This window comes from Cervus elaphus, chromosome 1 (genome assembly GCF_910594005.1).
Source record: "Cervus elaphus chromosome 1, mCerEla1.1, whole genome shotgun sequence".
Lineage (NCBI taxonomy): Eukaryota > Metazoa > Chordata > Mammalia > Artiodactyla > Cervidae > Cervus > Cervus elaphus.
This window is the reverse complement of record NC_057815.1, coordinates 92023528-92047793: the sequence shown is the minus strand read 5'-3', so window position 1 is coordinate 92047793 and position 24266 is coordinate 92023528. Positions and strand designations below refer to the sequence as shown.

The 24266-nt window shown below is 40.7% G+C and overlaps 1 protein-coding gene across 1 annotated transcript in view; it reads left to right on the top strand.

Annotated features, from left to right (window-relative positions):
* The first annotated feature begins 796 nt into the window (after positions 1–796).
* Positions 797–24266, top strand: part of LOC122699827 (fatty acid desaturase 2-like protein FADS2B) — a 36369-nt gene continuing 12899 nt past the window's right edge. The window contains exons 1-4 of the mRNA XM_043912226.1: positions 797–1341; positions 11751–11861; positions 18927–19124; positions 21659–21760. Coding sequence (XP_043768161.1) covers positions 967–1341; positions 11751–11861; positions 18927–19124; positions 21659–21760 — 786 coding nt within the window. The 5' untranslated portion in view covers positions 797–966. The remainder of the gene's footprint in view (positions 1342–11750; positions 11862–18926; positions 19125–21658; positions 21761–24266) is intronic.

Genomic DNA, 24266 nt, shown 5'->3' with positions numbered 1-24266 from the left:
AAATGGGTAAAGAAAGTCAACTGTATGGTGACTGATGGAAAATAAAACTTTTGGTGGTGAGCCTGCTGTAGTGTTTCAGAAGTTGAATTATCATTTTCCACACCTGAAGTTTATATAATGTTATAAACCAATGCAACCTCAATAGGGTGTTACAAACATGTGAAAGTCAAAAATGCTTTTTTCAGAAATTTAAAACCATTCGGGAGAAAGAACAGCTGTCAAAAGAACACTTTGCTATGTGACTCAGGGAATTCAAACAGGGTTCTATGACAATCAGAAGGGTGGGAGGGGGAGGGAGATACAAGGGATATGGTCGTACCTGCAGCTGATTCTTGTTGATGTATGACAGAAAGCCACAAAATTCTGTAAAGCAATTATCCTTCAGTTTGAGGAAAAAAAAAAATTTTTAAGTAATCTGAGAAAACCAGAACAAAAGGTAAATTTCCGATCTTAACAACAACAAAGAAAGAACATTTCCCAATTCCAGGAGGCGTTCGTATCCTCCTAAATGTTGTGAAATCTTCTGCTCATGTGTAGAATGAAAACAACTGTTCCTTTCAGAGACATGGGGGAGAGCTACTGCACCTGACCCAGCATGATGCCAGTGTAGGCGGTCAGCAGAGAGGGAGCCCAGCCTCTCGCTCCAGGGGTCAGGCCACACATCCTCTGGGCTGTGATTGGCTCCAGCTCTTGACTAAGGGACATTTAATGATGAATAAGTACGCTGCTAAAAGGTCAGCCAGCAGGGAGAGAGAAGAGAGAAAGGTAGACTAATGTTCTGGGGTGCGGGGAAAGGTAGTCCAGTCTTCATCAGGACAAAAAAGACTCAGGACAGAGAAGTGAGAGGCTGAGAAGGAGCTCAGCATCAGGTTTGCCAAGAGTCAAGTTGGCTAAAAAGTTTTCTGTGTAGGTTCTTACTTCATGGAATAAAAGGAGAGGGAAAAGGTCATTCTGTAGTTCAATCACATGAGAATTAGAAATTCCAGGTGTCAAGCCAGAGATTCTAAAAGTACACAGACAATGACATTTGAAGAAAAGCCTGAGGGCAATGGGAGCCTTGTAGATGAGAACCAGCTGTACCTAGGTGCGAGGCATCAGGCAAACGGGAAACCAGGAGCAAGTGGGAAAGCCAGGCTCTCTGCAAGGCAGGAGGCAAATGACAAGTGCGACTTGCCCAGAAAAAGCCTCAACAGGTACAGCTGGCAGGAGATCCAGAGACACAGTCAGGAGACTGACCAGTGGCTGGTGATCAATCGCAAGGTGTACGATGTTACTGGCTGGGCGGACAGGCATCCCGGTGGGCGCAAGGTCCTCAACTACTACGCTGGGGAAGACGCCACGGTAAGGAACTCAAAGTCTGCCCTCTCTCTCTCTCTTCCAGCTGCTGGGTGGCTGGGAGCTTGGCTGTCTTTCCAAAAGCATTTCAAGTACATGTTCAAGTTCCATGATCACTCATCTCCCTCCAAAGCAATTTTTCAGGATTCCCATCCAGAAAAACTTGAAAGTTAATTAAGCCTCAAGGTCTAACTATTATTTACACTAGATTTGGGATGGGCCCAGATGCTGACAGTAGATACTATGTGTAATTCAGGTTTGGGTTTTTGTTCTTGGCATTATGATTTTGTTTTGTTTTATTTGTTTTGTTTTGAAATGGAGTCATTGTCTTATAAGAAGAACATTACAAATAGGTGAGTAAAATCTGGAAAAAACAACTTCACCCAAGTAGAAACTTCTCAGACTCCTGCAACTGGATTGCGTGAAATAGACAGCAATTCATCTGGCGAGCATCAAAACGTTGAACAATGTTTAAAGCGTACAGTGACACAGGATTTTAGACTTTGTAGAGTTCTTTTTTGTTGTGTGGTTCATTCAGTGTGATACAGGTAATACAACCCACTTTTCTGGAAGAAGTAACTGAAATCAGGGTGGTCAAGTGACTGACCCAAGTTCACCCAGCCAGCAGATCTCAGATTCAAAACACTTATCTTTCTTAACTTTCAGTCTTAACCACTTTCCTTCACCAAAATAGCTGAAAAAAAATAGACTTTCAATGGATTCCTAAAATACCACACATCATGTATGTTAAGTCACTTCAGCCACATTCAACTCTTTGCAACCCTATGGACCACATCCCACCAGGCACCTCTGTCCTTGGGATTCTCCAGATGTGAATACTGGAGTGGATTGCCATGCTCTTTTCCAGGGGATCTCCCTGACCCAGGGATCGAACCTGTATCTCTTACCTCACCAGCATTGGCAGGAGTGTTCTTACCATCAGCACCACGTGGGAAGCCCGAAGACACTATAGACACATTCAAATGCATGACCTCACTTAAACCTCACCATAATGAAAGTGAATAGTATTCCCATATTAAAGAAAAAAAAAAAAGACTAATGCTAAAACATGAAAATAATGTATCTCACAGTCCACAAATAACAGTGACAAATTTTTAAATCAGATAGGTTTTATACCATAAAGCCCTTTATAGCTGATATTAAAAATAAAATTTCCATTTAATATTTAAGAGGGAGGTTTTTCAATCCTTAGAAGCATTTAGGAATCCCTTCTAAAATATTCTGTAAGAAAGTTGGTTTTAGCCCAATCAGGAACTTTTCCTCCATATTATACACATGAAGAAAAGGAGAATAAAAGGTGTTAAATAAACTAATTCAAGATCAGAAAATTAGCATATTATAGAGTAGAAATTTAAACAGATTTTTTACATTACCCTTGTTGTTTTCATGTTAGTATATAATTTTTCCAACTGTTGTCAAAGCATACGATTAAAAATATTGATTCATGAAGCTCTGCTCTGTGAGTGTTACCTGACTGATGAAAACAGAATACACAAGCATGCGGCAAGTTTGCAAAGTAAGAAAGATTTTGTTTTTTGACACTAGCAACATCTTTCCCCAATTCTCATTTTCCCCAATTTCTCAACTTCTCTGTCTAATCGGGGTCTTCTACCATCTTCTCATCTTGATTCTGCAGCCAGAGGAATGCCTCTCTGAGCAGACCCTTCCACATGCCCACCACTCCGGTCTGATCTGATATTTTTAAGACAAAGCTCAACCTTTTCCTGGGAAAGTGTACATGAGCCTGTGGCCCATAATGGGAGTCTCACATGTGTCAGGAAGACCCTAGGAAGCCAGAGAGCTGAGGATAGAAGCAGCCAAGTGACAGGCATTTGTGCAAGAATCAGGGGAAAGATTAACAAAAATAAAGGGAAAAAATGCTTGTTGATGTATGACAGAAAACCACAAAATTCTGTAAAGAAATTATACTTCACTTAAAAAACTAAAGTGGCAAAAAAGAGGAAGAAAATACCACTGATCTCATCTCCACAACACAAAGAAAATATGGACAATGCTTTTCTAACACAAGTCACAGAATCAGCTCAGAGGATGTGTTAGAAAAATATGTACCTTCAACCACCTTAAATATAACTGGTAGACGTAGCTTGCAGCAAGCAGCTCAGCTGATGAATTTGTCATTTGCTGGTGAGTTTTTATCTCCCAGAAGTTAGAGAAAGACCACGATTCTGCATCCAATTCTAGTCAAGAAGGTAGAATTGATTAATAAAATAGAAACAACCAGAACCTTATGGGAAAATACGCATGACACCTTAGGATTTGTGTCTTGAGGATGAACACCCTGAGCATGGTCAGTCATGTGCCCCACACTTTTAGAAGGCAGATCCAGAATGTTCAGAGAAAAGTCTCCAGGGGATGATGGCTAGAGAAGAATGGAAGGGTGCCAGGAGAACTCTGACAACCACGGTATTCCATGGCCACTCAAGAGTACGTGGAGCCTGAGGTGCAGTATACTGGTTATATAAGCATGGGCAAGTCACTGGAATGCTCTGGAACTCAGCTTCATCACCTGCATAATGGGGACGACCTTACTCATCTAATTAGAAAATGAGACTAAAGCTTGTAAAGTGTTTAGCATAATGCCAGACACACTTTTCATTAAATCATAGCTATTATTATTCACATCACAGCATCCATAGCCTCAGAGATGTGATTCACATTTCCTGTTTACCACCTGCTTAGAAATCCTGATTGTTTGTTGCCAACTGGTAACAGAGGAATACTTGGTGGAGAAACGGCATGTTCTCTAGGGAAGGAGAGGAGGACATTAAGTCAGAGAACCTGAGGTCAAATGCTCTCTCTCTACAGCCTAAAAAGTGTTTGCAGGCTGTGCCCTGAAAGGCAAATGTGCACCAAATATGATCTCTGTGCACAAGCCCTGGACCATAGCTGCACCTGCCCAGAGGGGGGTGTCTTTCATTATTTACATAGAAACTCTTCCCCAAGCCTCCATCCTTCTCATGAAAAGTATATAATGATATCAAGGTAGTTCGTTCAATAGGGTCACTCATTCATTCATTCATTCATTCATATGGTCAGTCATTCTAAAACTTTTTTAGGTGTCCACTCTAATGATTAAGAGTACAAATTTGGGAATGAAAGAGGTGTGGTTTGCATGTGGGCTCCACCACTTACTAGGTATGTCCTGAGGAGCTTGCTGAAGCTCTTGGAACCTCAGCTCCTTTGTCTAGAAAGTGGGATAATGATACTTTTATCTTACTATGGTTGTCAAAGTTGGCAGAGATAAAGGTTTTCTTCTTATATTGGCACAGATCAAACACTCAAAAAATGGTGTTTATTATTACTTAGTTATTCTGAGATAAGTTGTCATTTTGTCCAAGGAATAGTATTAAGAAAAATAAGTCTATTATACAAAACACAGGCGCATCAATTCCTGTTATTGCACATATTAATCTGATTTTTTCAAATTATATGATTTAAAACTAATGCACAATGCTCATAACTAAAGTCGAGGCTCAGATCCTCTCACCTAGAAAAGCTTACCTAGGAAAAGCCAGAAACAGCCTATAAGTCCAACAAGAGGAATTGATTATATGGATTACAACATGTCCATATGAAGCATGCTGCATGCTAAGTTGTGCTGAGTTGCTTCAGTCCTGTCTGACTCTGGGCAACCCTGTGGACTATAGCCCAAGGCTCCTCTGTCCTTGGCGATTCTCCAGGCAACAACACTGGAGTCGATTGTCCTGCCCTCCTCCAGGGGACCTTCCCCACCCAGGGATCAAACCGACATCTCTTATGTCTCCTGCATTGGGGGGAGGGTTCTTTACCACTAGCACCACCTGGGAAGCCCCAAATTTTATATCAGTAAGTCAACAATATTTCTGGGCTCCACAAAAGAAGTAAACACAATCTTGTGAGGTGTGCACAAGAGCAGCATGTTCAGAACAAAGAAGTCAGGGTTATCACCCAATGTGCATGATCAGCCACCTCCTTGTGTCTGAACATGATGCTCTGAGAGGGACACTGAGGAACTCAAATTCTTCATCAGAGTAAAAATCCAATATGACAGGAAAGAGATGACAAAAGCCTAGAGGAAATATAGCAAAATTTATTTCGTCTGCTTGGAAGAATGCAAGGTGGAAGAGGAACGAGTTGTGTGAAAGTCCAAAAGAGTCATGTGGAATCACAGAGGCAAGGCTGGGGCGGGGCAAGAGAGGATGCGTACAGAGGTGGGATACAGATCAGGTTCACATCGTGAGTAAGCACCAGCAGAATAGGTGTCCCGGCTTGGCCACATCCTTTGCTTAGCACAGTCCTGGTCAACATGATGGCTTGAGGATGAGAAGAGAAGGAGGAAGAGAGGATGAAGGGTGTGGGAGGTAAAGAAAGAGACAAGAGAAGGAGGAGGGGGAGACAGGGTCCTGAGTTCTGAGCGAAGGGCCCTGGATTTTACCATCACTGTAGGTCTTCCTCTCCTCCTGCTGCAGGTAATGACACTTCTCCAGCACAGCATCCCTCCCTACATGCAGTCCTACAAGGAAACCAACCAGGATTCCAGCTGTTTATAAAAGGAAAGTTGTCATCAGTAATAACTGCATCTTTTGTGGGCTGTCAACATTTTTTTTTTTTACTTTAAAATTAAAATTTAATTTGATTCTCATTTGAATGATGGTTCAGGTTGAAAAATAGGTATGAGAGTAAAGAGACAAGTGCAGTTAAAGTGCTAATGGGTGACAATGGCCATGAAGAGGGACTCTTTTTCAAACGCCAGCCTGGAGGTTAAGTAAAGGTTGAAGATCAAGAAGAGTAAGTCAAGGCAGAATGGGTACAGGTATCCGAATGGCTGAGTCCCTTTGCTGTCTGCCTGAAGCTATCACAACATTGTTAATAGGCTATGGTCCCATGTGAAATAAAATAAAAAGAGTCAGAATGAAGGAAGGAGTCCAGGGAACATGCTGAAGTCCTGAACAAGGCACTGACAACAGGAATGAGGGCGAGGGGATGGATAACCAGGAGACATAATTTATAACAGGGGATAAGTGGCTGGGTAAGTAAGCAGGAGTAAGGAGTCTAAACTGCCTGGTGGATGTCTATGTAGGTAAGTGGGTGGCAGTTGCCATTACGAAGTAATGAAGCCAGGATGATGAACAGGTTTGGTGGGGACAGTGGAGAGAGAGAGTCTGGCCTGGAGCTCAGTTAAGTATATCACAGGAAAAAGTCTCAAATGATGAAAGTTCTCAAATAATAGAGTGAGTTATGGCAAAAATAATAATAATAATAATAACCCTCTGTTTATCCCTGTGGGTGGAGGGGAATCTTGGTGACTTCATGTAAACATTCTCCACTCCAAAGTGGCTCTTTTCCACAACAAAGGCAAAGACAATATTCTCCCCATAAATCAGCCTACTCAAAACTTGTGATCTTCCAGAAATACGAGGGGCCTTGATTTAGCATTTGCCTTGAAACAGGTCAGATCTGAGAAGAAACAAGAGGAACTACGCAAGGTGTAGGACTCGGTGTTCGTGGTTGGGTATTGAATATTCTGGGGAGTTTTGTTTTGGTTTTTTTTTTGGGGGGGAGGGGGTTGTCCTGCAAGGCATGTGGGACCTTAGTTGCCCAACAGGGATTGAACCCACATCCTCCATTGGAAGCATGGAGTCTTAACCACCAGACTGACAGGGAAGTCCCTGAGTGAGCTTTTTGAACTAAGTAAATCAAAATCTATGTTCTAGTTACATTGTTTTGTAACTATATACATATATTCACCATGGGTAGGTTTTTTTTCTGAATTTGGGGAAATTTCAACCCACTTCAGATGAACCAAATAATAATTATATAAAAATATCATCATTTAATGGCATGTGATTCCAAAGCTTAAGCTTTTTGTTGCTAGGCTAAGTCTTCAGCAAGGTTTTGTAATGACTGAATAAAGGAATGAAAGAATAAATGAGCCCATGTGGGAGAATAAGTAATATCCACAGTTAGAAAACAAATTGAAGCTTCAGAGATTAAGCCTTTCCCCAATATAAACAACACACTGCACTGCTCCCTATGCTGTATTTTAGTGTAAACTTAATAGGCACACACTTTGGTTGATTGCAGAACAAGATTTGGCAAAGGGAGTGCTCCTGGATTTCAACCCACATGTGCCCTCTAGGCCAAGTGCCTTGATGCAGGGCACAGCCTGTATACAGTAGGTAAATTGTAAGGACATGATCCTTCTCAGGCCTTCTCACTTTACATACTTGTCTCTCCCACTAGGGATCATACTGCTCTTCCAATAAAGGACACCTTTCCATCCCCCACTAAATAACAGCAAAAAATCAGCAGGATTTCCAAACTCACTTGTGAAAGCAAAGACAATCACATCTTTCCTCTGTGTTGATACTGTTTGGGAAATAATCAGTCTTAAGAGAAGGTACAGTGTAAATTTATGAATAGGTTAGGAAATAGTGATGATGGTTGAGAAGTGAATCAAAAGATAACAGACGAAAATGAGAGATGATAAAGTAATTAAAAGGTCAGAAAATAGAGATGCTGAGAGTGGGGAAGAGACAGCAGTGCTTAAGACCCATATCCTTTGAACTCAATACTTCTCAACTTTCTCCTTGTTAGAGAAATCATATACTGCTCTATTCATTCACTCTTTCCCTTATTCATGAGACATCTCTTGATCACATGTCATATTCCAGGCACAGCAAGAAACATCAGGTATAATTTAATCAATAATGCATGGTCCCAGTCTTCAAAAAAGTCAAAAGCCACTAAGAAGGCCTTTGTGAATACACAGGTTCACTGCAACATCATTTGAAAAGCTTTAGGAACACAGTGTCATGGGAGCCCAGAAGAGATCATAAATAACTTTCCTGACTGTGTTAGGAAGGCATATTTCATTTGGTTGGTGAAGAATGAGAAGGAAGTTTAAGTAGAAAATAAATGGAGGAAAGCAGTCAAGACAAGGGGAGCAGTATGTATCATGAAGCTTCAGAACTACACAGGGTCATGGAATGTTTATAGAACAGGGAGACTTACACTGGACAGGATGAGGCCTGAAGGGTATGGTGAGAGGTAAACCTGGAGAAGTAGGTTGGGGCCACAGACAAAGTGATGCACGTGATTAAAACCTAAGGTGGGAAACACCTTTACTAACTGCCTAGCATGCATGTGCTGGTCTTAATATCCTCCCAAAACAACCTTGTGTCCCCCTTCTTTCAAGAAAAGAACTGTACATGTTAAGGCTGGAATGGACCTTATGGCTTCCTGGCTTTAAAGCCACATAGCCTTGAGTTCAGGCTATGGTTTTTCCAGTGGTCATGTATGGATGTGAGAGTTGGACTGTGAAGAAAGCTGAGCACTGAAAAATTGATGCTTTTGAACTATGGTGTTGGAGGAGACTCTTGAGAGTCCCTTGGAGTGGAAGGCGATCCAACCAGTCCATACTAAAGGAGATCAGTCCTGGGTATTCATTGGAAGGACTGATGCTGTACTTTGGCCACCTCATGCGAAGAGTTGGCTCATTGGAAAAGACCCTGATTGGGAGGTCTTGGGGGCCTCCCCAAGGGAGGGATTGGGGGCAGGAGGAGAAGGGGACGACAAAGGCTGAGATGGTTGGATGGCATCACCGCCTCGATGGATATGAGTTTGAGTAAACTCCAGGAGTTGGTGATGGACAGGCAGGCCTGGCATGCTGCGATTCATGGGGTCGCAGAGTCGGACATGACTGAGAGGCTGAACTGAACCGAACTGAAGCCTTGAGTTCAAATCCTGGCTCTCCCACTTACTGTGGAAATGTCCTGAGATTTGGGGTCTTTATATGTATAACAAAAATGATGGAACCTCACAGAAATGAGTTGATGATGCTGAGTTGGCCCATAGAGCACCTTGTACACAGGAAACACTAAAAAAAAGGTGTTACTCCCTCTCCCCTTCATTTAGCCCAGACTTTCTTCAGGAGGAGCATACTTGTCAAATAATGTTAATTTTTTAAAAATTAATTCAGTTTTGAAGGTCTTTTGAGAAGGAGATTATACAACTTACTCAGTATCCAGACTCTAATAGGGAATTCCTTCAAACTGAATATTCTAAGACCACCTAAGCCACTTTTGTGCTGCCCATTAATACAATGAAAAGAGTTCCACACAGCAGGGCAGTTCTTACTATTCTGGAAAACTCTGTGGGTCTTCAGTCTCTGTTGTCACAGTACTGACCTGTGAATCTTGCTGAAGATCAGAAGAAACAGTGAACCCAGAGGAACATTAGCGTCAGCACACTGTTTCAGGGCTCCGGATGACTGCTCAGAGTGAGATGCACATCCAGGGCCTCACGCCTTCTCTACACTCTGATCTTGATCCCTCAGAGTGTTTCTCACCCTCATCTGTTCCTTAACAACAGGCAGAACATGATTTTTCAGTATGGGCCACCCTGAAACGTTTAGTCACATTGGTAATCATCGAATGACTCTCATCCTGTTAGGTAAACTAACTTTAGAGTCATTGAATGTGACACAAAAACACATCTTTGAAAGCAGCATTTCCCGAGGGGGTCAGAGAAAGTGTACAAAGGCAGAATGAACAGTAGATCCTGGACTGGTTCTAGCAGATTCAAATCCCTTCTTACATCAGTGAATCTAGAAAAGTGAGTCTAAAGAGTTGATATTGCACCCCTCTGAATAACCTCATTGATTATATATATATATATATATATATATATATATATATATATATATATACACACACATACAACCTACACATATGAAAGTGTTTTATGTGTAGGCTTGTATGTAGTTCTAGATATACCTAAAGTTGCTTTAGATTTTGAAGATGGAGGGTTCATTATATTCACTAAAATAATACCGAGCTTACTCCACATTAGACATTGGAGTATGGAAAGAAAATCTCTGAACTGTTTTACTTTATTGAAGACAAGGAAGGAAGGTAGCTCTTATCCCTCTGTCTTAGTCGCTTAGTTGTGTACAACTCTTTGCAACCCCGTGGACTGTAGCCCACCAGCTCATCTGTCCATGGAATTCTGCAGGCAAGAATACTGGAATGGGTAGCCTTTCCCTTCTCCAGGGGACCTTCCCAACCCAGGGATCTAACAGGGCTCTCCTGCATTGCAGGCAGATTCTTTACCATCTGAGCCACCAAGGAAGCCCAGAGGTATACACATAGGAAAGGGAACTGATATGTCTGAGAATTTACTATAAGCCACTCAGATTCTAATCAATTCACTTAATTTCTATAATAACTTTATAAATGGAGTAGCTATTACTGTCACTCCCATGTTAGGGAAGAGAAAACAGGAGCATGGACTGGTCAAGAGACTTGTCCACAATTACACAGCAAGTATCGAACTTGGGTGTAGGAAGGCTGCTCAGGGATCTGGTTTCTTAATCAGCACTAAGCAACACCACCACTCCAAAGTATTGTGTATGGATTCCACACATTCAAATTAAAACCTTGGTTATTTCTCTTCATACTTAATCCTTCCTATTCTCAAAGTCATAATAGCAAGAAGTCCATTATCTTTCTCTTGGAGAAGCCTCCTTCCCCCCCAGAGCAGTTTAAATCCCCGCAGGAAAAAAAAAAAAAAAAAGACTGTCTCTTATTTCCAAACTTAAGCAGGACATGGGAACCAACACTGCTTCTCATAGCCACCTGGAGTTACTACTTAAAATGGGAATGGATTTGGAAAAATATAGTGGGTCAGCTCTATTTTGTGCCTGTCTCAAGCCCCTACAGAGAATGCTATGGTGTTTTTTTGTTTGTTTTGTTTTGTTTTAGAAAGAGTGCTAAGGCTTCTTCAGTGATAAACTTAGCCAAGAAAGTGCCACTTTAGACAACTAAGGGTTCGAGGGCTTTGCTCCCATGCTCTCTTAGACTTTTGTTATCATCATCAACTTTAACTTGTCTTTCCTTGGAAATAACTTAATTCAAGAGCCTCTGTCCACTGGTCCTTGACCAAGAACTAAAAGGGAAACTCTGATAGATGTGATTTCAATAGGCAGTCTTGGTTGCTGCATGCCCCAAATAATGTGGGCAACTTCCACACCAAGCCTGAGATTTGACTCTAAAGATTCACCATGGCCCATAATCTCAAAGCCAACTACTTCTGGTGCTCAATAAAATAAACAATGATCTCTTCCAATGCTTGGGGATCAACTTTCTACCCAGGACTTGCCTAGTAAGCCATGCACTCAATGCGTGGATCTCCAGTGTGAGGCTTTCATAGAGGAATTCCAAGGGTAATTCTCATCAATGAACTTGAAGTGTCAACCTAGAGTTAGAAGTAAATGCTCTATAACATGGTTTGTTCTAATTCCTAAGCTCAATACAGAACAAAGTAAGGAAGCGGAGATATCTGTGTGTAAGCGTGTAATTTTTAAGCCTCTAACAGTTCTTTCTGATTCACAGGACGTCTTCAGAGCCATGCATCCGGACCCTGACATTGTGCGGTTGTACCTTAAACCACTGCTCATCGGAGAGCTTGCTCCAGAAGAGCCCAATCAGGAGAGAAACAAAAACGTGAGTGAGGTCCTGGGACTCAAGAGTATGCAGAGGGATGGGGACGAGGTATATTTCAGGGCCAACTTATCATTTTCTGTGGGAAACTAGCCATCCTGCCTGGGAGGACCTTCAATAGCATAAATGAGTAGATTCCAAGTACTTCAAAGCAATGTCATCCTCCTGAGATCCTCAGAATTCTTAAACCTCTGAGAAACAAAGGAATGGAATGCTTGGCCCTGTGCCAAACAGTAATTCCATGTGTCTAACTACCTACTTCTTGCCCCGCAGCTTACACATAACTTTCTTGTTCCATGTCTGCTTATAACTGCTCGATGCTCCCTGCTGAACCAGTTTCCATGAGAGCAGAGACTGCGTCAGGTTTGCTCATCCCTGAGTCCTCAGTGCCTACCGGCACAGGATTGGACTTGTCGTAGGAATTCCATAAATAGCTGTTGAATCAATGATGTGACTATATCCTAACTATAGTTCTTTTTACAATTGGAGAAATTACAGTTCCAGGAGAATAAACTATCTTCTGAAAAGCAAAGGACAGGAACTCCAGTTCACCTCTTTCTGGCTCCAAACCTTTGGGTATTCCCCATGAAAAGCACCACTTTTCTTTCGCCAAGACTTTGGTTGACTGAAAAACTGTCTTCAGAGGGCAGGGCCTCCATAAAACTAGAATTCACTAGAATGGTTGCACATAAAGCTTAAAGGGATTTTAGCTAATATTAAGCACTTCCTTTTTTTTTTTTTTTTTTTTTTGCACTTCATGTTTTAAAACAGCTTACGATTGTACCATTCTATTGAAATACTTTGTACAAAGTGGTGATCCAGATATCACTGTGAGGCAGAAAGAATAAGAATTATGTTTCCATTTTAAAAAATGAAGAAACAAACTCACAAGGGGATAAGAGGAATCTGAGGAGACAGGACTGGTTACGTGCAGGATGAAGAGGAATACTTAGGCTGACTCCTTAGGCCCATGTGCATCCCTCAAGGCTGTGTGTCAGGAAGCAATGCACTGTATTGGGATGAGTGCGCCCTCAGGCAGACAGCCTGGACACAGAGCCCGGTTCCTGTGACAAGGTGTAGGAGCCGAGATGCTGTTGTTCGGTCAGTAAGTCACGTCTGACTCTGCGACCCCATAAACTGCAGCACGCCAGGCCTCCATGTTCCTTCACTATCTCCCAGAGTTTGCTCGAACTCATGTCCATTGAGTCCATGATGCCATCCAAACATCTCATCCTCTGTCGCCCCCTGCTCTTCCTGCCCTCAACCTTTCCAGGCACCAGGGTCTTTTCCAATGAGTCTGTTCTTCCATCAGGTGGCCAATGTATTGGAGCTTCAGCTTAATCATCAGTCATTTCAATGAATACCCAGGGTTGATTTCCTATTGGACTGACAGGTTTGATTCCCATGCTGTTCAAGGGACTCTCAAGAGTTTTCTCCAACACCAAAGTTCAAAAGCAACAATTCTTTGGTGCTCAGCCTTCTTTCTGGTCCAACTCTCACATCTACACATGACTACTGGAAAACCCACAGCTTTGACTATATGGACCTTTGTTGGCAAAGTAACGTCTCTGCTTTTTAATTTGCTGTCTAGGTTTGTCACTGCTTTTCTTCCAAGGAGCAAGCATTTTTTAATTTGATAGCTGCAGTCACCAGCTGCAGTGATTTTTGAGCCCAAGAAAATAAAGTCTGTCACTGTTTCTATTTTTCCCCATCTATTTGCCATGAAGTGATTGAACTGAATGTCATGATCTTCATTTTTTGAATGTTGAGTTTGAAGCCAGCTTTTTTACCCTCCTCTTTCACCTTCATCAACAGACTCTTTAGTTCCTCTTCACTTTCTGCCATCAGAGTGGTATGATCTTCTTATCTGAAGTTGTTGATATTTCTCCCAGCAATCTTGATTCCAGCTTCTGTGTCATCCAGCTCAGCATTTCACATGATGTACTCTGCATATAAATTAAATAAGCAGGTGACAATATACAGCCTTGACATACTCCTTTCCCAATTTTAAACCAGCGCATTGTTCCAAGTCTGGTTCGAACTGTTGCTGCTTGACCTGCATACAGGTTTCTCAGGAGGCAGGTCTACCTCTTCCATCTCGTTAAGAATTTTCCACAGCATGTTGTGATCCACAAAGGGTCAGAAGAAACACTAAACCCAGAGGAATATTAGAGTAGTCAGTGAAGCAGGTTTTTTGTTTTGTTTTGTTTTTCTGGAATTCTCTTGCTTATTCTATAATCCAACAGATGTTGGCAATTTGATTTTTGGTTCCTCTGCCTTTTCTAAATCCAACTTGTATATCTGGAAGTTCTCAGTTCATGTACTATTGAGCTCTAGTTTGAAGGATTTTGAGCATTACCTTGCTAGAATGTGAAATGAGAACAATTATGTGGTACTTTGAATGTTCTTTGGCATTGCCTTTCTTTGGGATTAGAATGAAAATTGATTTTTCAAGTCCTGTGGCCACTGCTGAGTTTCCCAAATTTGCATACCAAGTGTAGCACTATAGTAGCATTATCTTTTTGGGATTTGATATAGCTCAGCTGGAATTCCATCACCTCCATTAGCTATAATCACCTCCATTAGCATTGTTCATATCAATGCTTTCTAAGGCCCACTTGACTTCACACTCCAAAATGTCTGGCTCTAGGTGAATGACCATACTATCCTGGTTATCTGGGTCATTAGAGTTTTTTTTGTATAATTCTGTTTATTCTTGCCACATCTTCTTAATATTTTCTTTTGTGTTAGGTCTTTACAATGCCCATCTTAGAAAGAATTGTTCCCTTGACATTTCCAATTTTGTTGAAGAGAACTCTAGCTTTTTCCAATCTATCATTTTCCTCTACTTCTTGCTTTGTTCGCATAAGAATGCTTTCTTATCTCTACTTGCTATTCTCTGGAAATCTGCATTCAGTTGGGTATACCTTTCTGTTTCTCCTTTGCCTTTCACTTCTCTTCTTTTCTCAGCTATTTGTAAGGTCTCCTCAGACACCATTTTGCCTTTTTGCATTTCTTTTCCTTGGAGATGATTTTGATCAACACCTCCAGTATAATGTTACTGTGATTTGTCATGAAATCATGGGACCGGATGCCATGATCTTCATTTTTTGAATGTAGAATTTTACACCAGCTTTTTCACTCTTCTCTTTCACCTTCAACAAGAGGCTCTTCAGATCCTCTTCACTTTCTGCCATAAGGGTGGTGTCATCTGCATATCTGAGGTTATTGATATTTCTCCCAGCAATCTTGGCTCCAGCTTCTGCTTCATCCAGCCTGACATTTTGCATTATATACTCTGCATAGAAGTTAAATAAGCAGGGTTATTACATACAGCCTTGATGTACTCCTTTCTGAATTTAGAATCACTCCATTGTCCCATGTCCAGTTCTAACTGTTGCTTCTTGACCTGCATACAGGTTGCTCAGGAGGCAGATAAGGCATTCTGGTATTCCCATCTATTGAAGAATTTTCCTCAGTTTGTTGTGATCCACATGGTCAAAGGCTTTAGCATAGTCAATGAAGCAGAAGTAGATGTCTTTTGGAATTCTCTTGCTTTCTCTGTGATACAACAGATGTTAGTAATTTGATTGCTGGTTCCTCTGCCTTTTCTAAATCGAGCTTGTACATCTGGAAGTTCTCAGTTCACATACTGTTGAAGCCTAGCTTGGAGAATTTTAAGCATTAATTCCTATTGTGTGAAATGAGTGCAATTGTGCAGAAGTCTGAACATCCTTTGGCATTGCCTTTCTTTTGGATTGGAAAGAAAATTGATTTTTCAAGTCCTGTGGCCACTGCTGAGTTTCCCAAATTTGCTGGCATATTGAGTGCAGCACTTTCACAGCATCATCTTTTAGGATTTGAAATAACTCAGCTGGAATTCCATCACCTCCACTAGCTTTGTTGTTAGTGATGCTTCCTAAGGCCCACTTGACTTCACACTCCAGCATGTCTGGCTCTTGGTGAGTGATCACAACACCATCATGGTTATCTGGGTCATTAAGATCTTTTTTGTATAGTTCTACTGTGTATTCTTGCCACCTCTTCCTGATATCTTCTGCTTCTGTTAGGTCCATATGGTTTCTGTCCTTTATTGTGCCCATCTTTGTATGAAATTTTCCCTTGGTATCTCTAATTTTTGTGAAGAGATCTCCAGTCTTTCCTATTCTATTTTTTTCTTCTATTTCGTTGCACTGATCACTGAGGAAGGCTTTCTTATCTCTACTTGCTATTCTCTGGAACTCTGCATTCAGATGTATATATCTTTCTTTTTCCCCTTTGCCTTTCACTTCTCTTCTTTTCTCAGCTATTTGTAAGGCCTCCTCAGATACCACTTTGCCATTTTGCATTTATTTTCCAGGGGGATGATTTTAATCACTACCTCCAGTACAATGTTATGAACCTCTGTCTATAGTTCTTCAGGCACTGTCTGTCAGATCTTATACCTTGAATCTATTTCTCACTTCCACTGTATAAGTGCAAGGGATTTCCCTCAAGTCATACCTGAATGGCCTAGTGGTTGTCCCTACTTTGTTCAATTTAAGTCTGAATTTTGAAATAAGGAATTCATGATCTGAACCACAATCAGCTCCCAGTCATGTTTTTGCTGATTATATAGAGCTTCTCCATCTTTGGCTGCAAAAAATATAATCAATGTGATTTCTGTATTGACCATCTGGTGATGTCCATGTGTAGAGTCATCTATTATGTTGTTGGAAGAGGGTGTTTGTCATGACTAGTTAGTTCTCTTGGCAAAACTCTGTTAGCCTTTGCCCAGCTTCCTTTTGTACTCCAAGGCAAAGCTTGTTACTTTGTAACAGGCATACCTGTTACTCCAGGTATCTTTTGACTTCCTACTTTTGCATTCCAATCCCCTATGATGAAAGAAAGCTAAGCACTGAAGAATTGATGCGTTTGAACTGTGGTGTTGGAGAAGACACTTGAGAGTCTCTTGGACTGCAAGGAGATCCAACCAGTCCATCCTAAAGGAGATCAGTCCTGAATATTCATTGGAAGGACTGATGCTGAAGCTGAAAGTACGATCCTTTGGCCACCTGATGCAAAGAACTGACTTATTTGAAAAGACCCTGATGCTGGGATAGATTGAAGGCGGAGGAGAAGGGGACAAGAGAGGATGAGATGGTTGGATGGCATCACTGAATAAATGGACATGAGTTTGATTAAGCTCCAGGAGTTGGTGATGGACAGGAAAGCCTAGCATGTAGCAGTCCATTGGGTCGCAGAGTTGGACACAACTGATTGAACTGAACTGATGATGAAAAGGACATCTTTTTTGCTATTAATTCTAGAAGGTCTTGTAGGTCTTCAGAGAACCATCCAACTTCAACTTCTTCAGCATTAGTGGTCAGGGCACAGACTTGGATTACTCTGATATTGAATGGTTTCCCTTGGGAATGAACAGAAATCATCTTTAATTTTTTATTTTGCACCCAAGTACTGTATTTCAGACTCTTTTGTTGACTAGCACACTTGTGTGATCTATTAAAGTTATCTATGGCCACCAGAATTCTGATGTTCATGGGGCCTCTAGAGATGAGACCATCCAGACTTTTCTCAGGGATTGGATCATTTAAAAGTTTTATCAGTGAATTTTTAAATGAATTTTCTTGCTTCTAGGATTATATTCATAGCTCTTTTTTTATTATTATTTCAAAGTTCTCTTCTCTTTTACATCTGAACAATCCAGTTTTCATTGTTATATCCTGGTCACTTTCTCAACAGTCTGAGTTTCAAACCCATTATAGTCATTAAGGTAAGAAGATATTTCTTCCCAGGCCTTTCACTGACTCTCGAGTATGATGTGCAAGTTTGTAAATCAGTGCTAGCACTTGACCTACATACATAAGCACAGTGCATCTACACAGAATCAGGACTCCTCCAACCAACGGACACACACACTAATACCACAGGAAACCCTGTCTTACTCCTGTAGAGCTTCTGAGCATCTCACAGGACATTCATCCTTTGAGCTAATCTAAGTGAACTCTGTCATTCATAGAGAAGTCTTTTGCACATGCTAAAGACTGGCATATTGATATGCCAGTCATAAAGCCACTGCCTGGGCTTAGGATACCTACTTACCTGAGCAACCGTGAGAAGAAAAGAAATGAATATTGTGATAAGCCAGCCACTTATCTATGTTATCAGCTGATAACTTAGAAAGTAACACAGATCCATGTAGATAGCAAAGTTCCCCAAAGTATAATCAGAGATCAAACAACACATTGATTTAAAAAGGCAACTATTATTAATAGATACACACTTCTACATATAAAACAGACAAACAACAAAAACCTACTGTTTGGCAGGGATCTATATTCAGTATCTCATAATGGTCTAGAATGGAATAGACTCTGAAGAAACAATATGTGTATATAAACACACATATATATCACTTGCTATATACCTGAGACCAATGCAACATTGTTCATCACCTACATGTCAATAAAACTCTTTGTTCTGAAAAGTAGAAAACTACTTTTGGGGGGTTTCCCTGGCAGCCCAGTCATTAAGACTTCTCCTTTCAATGCAGTGGGTGCAGGTTTGATCCCTCATCAGGGAACCAAGATCTCACATGCCTCACAGCCAAAAAAAAAAAAAAAAACCATAAAATAAAATCAATATTGTCACAAATTCAATAAAGACTTCCAAAGAAATGATCTGCATCAAAAATTTTTTAATTAATCAGTTTTAAAAAGAGAATTGTTAGAGATATGTATCTCTTCATTGAAACCCCCCACCCCCCCCCCAAAAAAAAGAAGTATAAGTCCCATAACAATTTGAGGACACTTTACAAATGACTACTCATCTGCCTCTTCTCCAGAAAAAAAAAATTTCGTAACTTATTTTAAGCATTTTGCTTCTGTTAATTTTAAAAAATTTTTTTTGTTTAAATTATGCATAATTATACTTATTAAATGAATAAATGTATATTCATAAAATTAAAGCATCATAGATTTAATTATTAAAATAGATTAATAATTATGTTCATCTGTACTCCCTCTCCACTGAAGGAACTAATTCCTTTCTTGAATATTTATCTCACAGTCCCAGTTGGTGGAAGATTTCCAAGAACTGCGGAGGACATTAGAGACCATGAATATGTTCACTGCCAACCTGGGGTTCTTCTTCCTTCACTTCGCCCAGGTCTTGATCTTGGAAGCCCTGGCTTGGGTAATAGTGTGGCATTTTGGCAATGGCTGGCTTATCACAATGCTCATTTCTCTTCTTCTCACGGTTGCTCAAGTAAGTAGGTGTCCTAAGCCCAGGCAGCGGATCTATGGGAAGCCTCAGAATTTTTTCTTCCCTCTTTACACTGGTGTCAGTGGCTGCCCAGCACTTCCTGGCAAGCTACTCATCAGTGTCTGACACCAGCAAGTTATCAAAACCCACTGGGCCCCAGTTCTCTCATCTGTAACACAGGGTAATGATTTTTTTATGAAAATATTCTCAGGAGAACTAAACAAGTTACTCTGTAGAGTACCTAGCACAGAGACTGGCATGTGGTAAATATCCTTGACAGTTGCTACCCTTTGCCCGATATTATCCACACAATGTCAGTAACTGAAGTTCTGTTCTAGACCATGTAACCTTTGCCTTTATCTTTCATTCATTAAAAAAACCAACATTTTTAATGGTTGTTCAATGATTTTATTAAGACTATATGCACATACGTGAACTTATTTTTTTTTTTTTCTTTTTAATCGCTCAGTTGTTTCCAACTTTTTTAGACCCCGTGGACTGTAACCCACCAGGCTCCTCTGTCCATGGATTTCTTCAGGCAAGAATACTGGAATAGGACGCCATTCCCTTTACCAGAGAATCTTCCTGACCCAGGGATCAAATCCGAGTCTCCCACATTACAGGCAGATTCTTTACCGTCTTAGCCACCATGAAAAAGGAAGCCCCACATACAGTTCAGTTCAGTTCAGTCGCTCAGTCGTGTCTGACTCTTTGCGACCCCATGAATCGCAACATGCCAGGGCTCCCTGTCCATCACCAACTCCCGGAATTTACTCAAACTCTTGCCCATCAAGTCGGTGATGCCATCCAGCCATCTCATCCTCTGTCGTCCCCTTCTCCTCCTGCCCCCAAATCCCTCCCAGCATCAGGGTCTTTTCCAATGAGTCAACTCTTTGCATGAGGTGGCCAAGGTATTGGAGTTTCAGCTTCAACATCAGTCCTTCCAATGAACACCCAGGACTGATCTCCTTTAGGATGGACTGGTTGGATCTCCTTGCAATCCAAGGGACTCTCAAGAGTCTTCTCCAACACCACAGTTCAAAAGCATCAATTTTTCAGTGCTCAGCTTTCCTCACAGCCCAACTCATGCATACATGACCACTGGAAAAACCATAGCCTTGACCAGATGGACCTTTGTTGACAAAGTAATGTCTCTGCTTTTTAATATGCTATCTAGGTTGGTCATCACTCTCCTTTCAAGGAGTAAGCGTCTTTTAATTTCATGGCTGCAGTCACCATCTGCAGTGATTTTGGAGCCCAAAAAAATAGTCTGACATTGTTTCCACTGTCTCCCCATCTATTTGCCATGAAGTGATGGGACCAGATGCCATGATCTTAGTTTTCTGAATGTTGAGCTTTAAGCCAACTTTTTCACTCTCCTCTTTCACTTTCATCAAGAGGCCCTTTAGTTCTTCTTCACTTTCTGCCATAAGGGTGGTGTCATCTGCATATCTGAGGTTATTGATATTTCTCCCGGCATTAATTCATACCTATATGTATGTATCTATATATGTGTGTGTGTGTGTGTGTATTCACTATTTATACATGCTGTTTAATAATAAAAGATTCTACTTAAAATGTTATATATATAATATGTATTTTTAAAAAAAATTCCCTGAGACCCTAGCCAAAAGCCTCACTTCACCAATACTTATCAATACATCAGTCTATGAAGAGAGTCTACTTATTATTACATGATAATAGGATCATGGATTCTGCAGAAATGGCAATCAGCAACTGGCATGTATCAGGGCAATTGATAGATCCTTTGAATGAAGCACAGATCTCTGAAGAGGGCCTTCTATGCCCACAACACTGTATTGTGGACACAAAGGGAAACACACCTGACCCTGCACTTGGGCAGCAGTCATCCAGTGGAGGAGATGGTCATTTAAATATCTAGACACAATACAAGGCAGAAGGGAAAGAAACAAGCATGAGCTGTTGGAGCAGAAAGAGGCATCTAATTCTAATTGAGGCAATTGGGGATGGTTTCATGGAGAATTAACATCAATGTTAATTACAAAATTTTATATGCTAATTTTTTTCTTGAAAAGTCAACCTGCTTTATTCTTTGAGAAGCAACTTTTGGAATCAAGAAAGGAAACAAATACTTGTTTGACTGCTTAGGATTATCAGGAATTTTACATGTATTTTGCCTGCAAGACAGCTGAATGAGCAAGGTATAATGTTATAATCCCTGCTTCTCAGACAAAGAACTGAGCTCAGAGCCACCGACTAGCTTGCCAAGAGTTGTATAACTTGTAAAGTGGTGAAGGACAGTTCAGAGCCCTAGTCAGCCTGACTCCAAAGGCATCCTCCTTCCATTCCACACTGGACGATTCTGACAGTAGAGAGAAGATTCTAGGCTTAGAGAGCCACCTGTGCAAAGGTACAGGGACGGGAAAGCACTCAGCAAGTGTGACAGATACAGAGACCTCCACTGTTCTCATGGGGTCCCGAACCCACCAGCGGGCCCACTTACTGCTTTCTTCTTTCCTTGTCAACTTCTCTGACTGCAACCCTGTCTCTTCCAGGCTCAGGGTTCATTTCTGCAGCATGACATGGGACACCTATCCATATTTAAGAAGTCCAAGTGGAACCGCCTGATGCAAAAATTTGTGATGAGTCATATCCAGGTAAATGTTCTAGGACTATGATGGGATTCTGAAAGTCATTTCCCTAAGCAGTGGTTTCTACATATGCTTATCAGCAAAAATTTTTAGCACACATCCCAAAAGTAAATGTAAATATACAAATAATGTAGTGAATATATATATATATATATATATATATATATATATATATATATATATATAACATAACATTATAACATATATGCTAAAATTAGAATTTTAACTGTCTAGGAGGAAAGGTTTATTTTTATTAAGAAGTTCTGTTTTTTTCTTAGCCAATAAACTATTTGGCCCAATCCCTGGTACACCACTAAAGAAACACCTCTCAGGAGATATACCCTATAAAGTCATGAGTAGGGATATTCTTAGAAGGGATCTGGACATGTACCTCTGGGGGGCTAGGGGAATCCAGCCAACCATTTTAGCCATGGGAGGACTATGTATAAATAAAACAAAAGATGCAGAATAGAGAAAAGTTTAACAAAAGAGAGAAACCAAAGGAAAGTTAGATGGCTCTGTTTAAGAGTTGAGGGTTGCAAAACCCAGACTGCTGGAAAAAGCAGGGGCAGTTGGTCTTATCTTCCTCACATATGCTCCAGGAGGATAGGCACACTGCCCTATGCACCCCTGAAATGCAGCGCCTAGCAGAGTGCCTAACATGCAGTAGGCCTTCCATAAGCATGTGTGGAATGCATGAAGGGATGGATGCAGGAATGGAATGATGGGTGGAAACCTGATAACAGTACAAGGATTGATGACCGTCGGTTTCAGCCCTGGCTCTGATAATGCTCACTGTGCAACCCCGAACAAGTCAGATTTCATCTCTGGCTCTTAGAGTTCTCATCTCTAAAATTAGGACTTCAACTGGATCTCAGCTTTTCTCTGATGTTCTAGGATTTGGTGAAGAACCAAATGACAGAATGGTCTCTGTTCATTTCCAAGGCAAACCATTCAGTATCACAGTAATCCAAGTCTAGCTAACTCTGCTCGCCTTTGCCCTGCTTCATTTTGTACTCCATTTCGGTATTCTTGCCTTGATAACCCCATGAATAGTATGAAATGGCAAAAAGATATGACAGTGAAAGATGAACTCCCAGGTCATTAGGTATCCAATGTGCTACTGGAGAAGAGTGGAGTAATAACTCCAGCAAGAATGGAGAGATGTAGCCAAAGTGAAAACAACGCCAAGCCATGGATGTGACTGGTGGTGGAAGTAAAGTCCAATGCTGTAAAGAGCGATGTTGCATAGGAACCTGGAATGTTAGGTCCATGAATCAAGGAGAATTGGAAGTGGTCAAACAGAAGATGGCAAGAGTTAGCATCGACATTTTAGGAATCAGTGAACTAAAATGGACTGGAATGGGTGAATTTAATTCAGATGACCACTGTATCTACTACTGTGGGCAAAAATCCCTTAGAAGAAATGAAGTAGCCATCATAGTCAAGAAAAGAGTCCAAAATGCAGTACTTGGATGCAATCTCAAAAATGAAAGAATGATCTCTTTCATTTCCAAGGCAAACCATTCAATATCACAGTAATCGAAGTCTATGCCCCAAACACTAATGCCAAAGAAGCTGAAGTTGAATGGTTCTATGAAGACCTATAAGACCTTCTAGAACTAACACCCAAAAAAGATGCCCTTTTCATTATAGCAGACTGGAATGCAAAAGTAGGATATCAAGAGACACCTGGGATAACAGGCAACTTTGGCCTTGGAGTACAGAATGAAGCAGGGCAAAGGCCAAAAGAATTTTGCCAAGAGAACACACTGGCCTGTCACAGCAAACACCCTCTTCCAACATTATTACTCCTGTATATATTCCAAATATTTTCACTTTAACATGAAAGAAATATAAAAATTATTAATATATTTTACATTTCTTTTTTCATTCTGAGGCTTTGGATCTAGTACGTATTATATACTTACACGGCCTGCCTCAATTTGAGTGGTCAGATGCTCAGTGGCCACACATAGATAATGGCTACTCTACTGAGCACTGCAGATCTAAAATACGTGTTAATCAATTTTTGAGAGATGTCAAATATGCAATAAAAACTATGACTATTGCGTATTTTTCTATAAATGATTAACATAATAGAGGAAGAGAAGAGAAATTGAATATCTCAATATGCCAGCATTCTACTTACAGCATCTCATGTTTCCTCACACAACCCATACAGGTAAATGTCATTATATTATACTATATTTACTGAAGATGAAGTTGAACATCAAAGGGTAGATAATTTTCCCAAACCACACAGAAGCATTTATACACCCAGTGGATGCAACTAAGTTGATGTGCTTCCAAATCCTTTTCTCTGTTAAAACGTTCAGATATTCACTGAAAGATAGAAAATCCCAAACAACTTAATCAGAGGTGATATGAGCTCAGCATCAACTAAAATGCTTTTATTGTCACTTATATTTAATGAGATCATTGAAGCTTGAACATGTGATGATCAGAGGCAAGCCCCCATAGGAGATGACTTCAGATCCATGACTCTTTA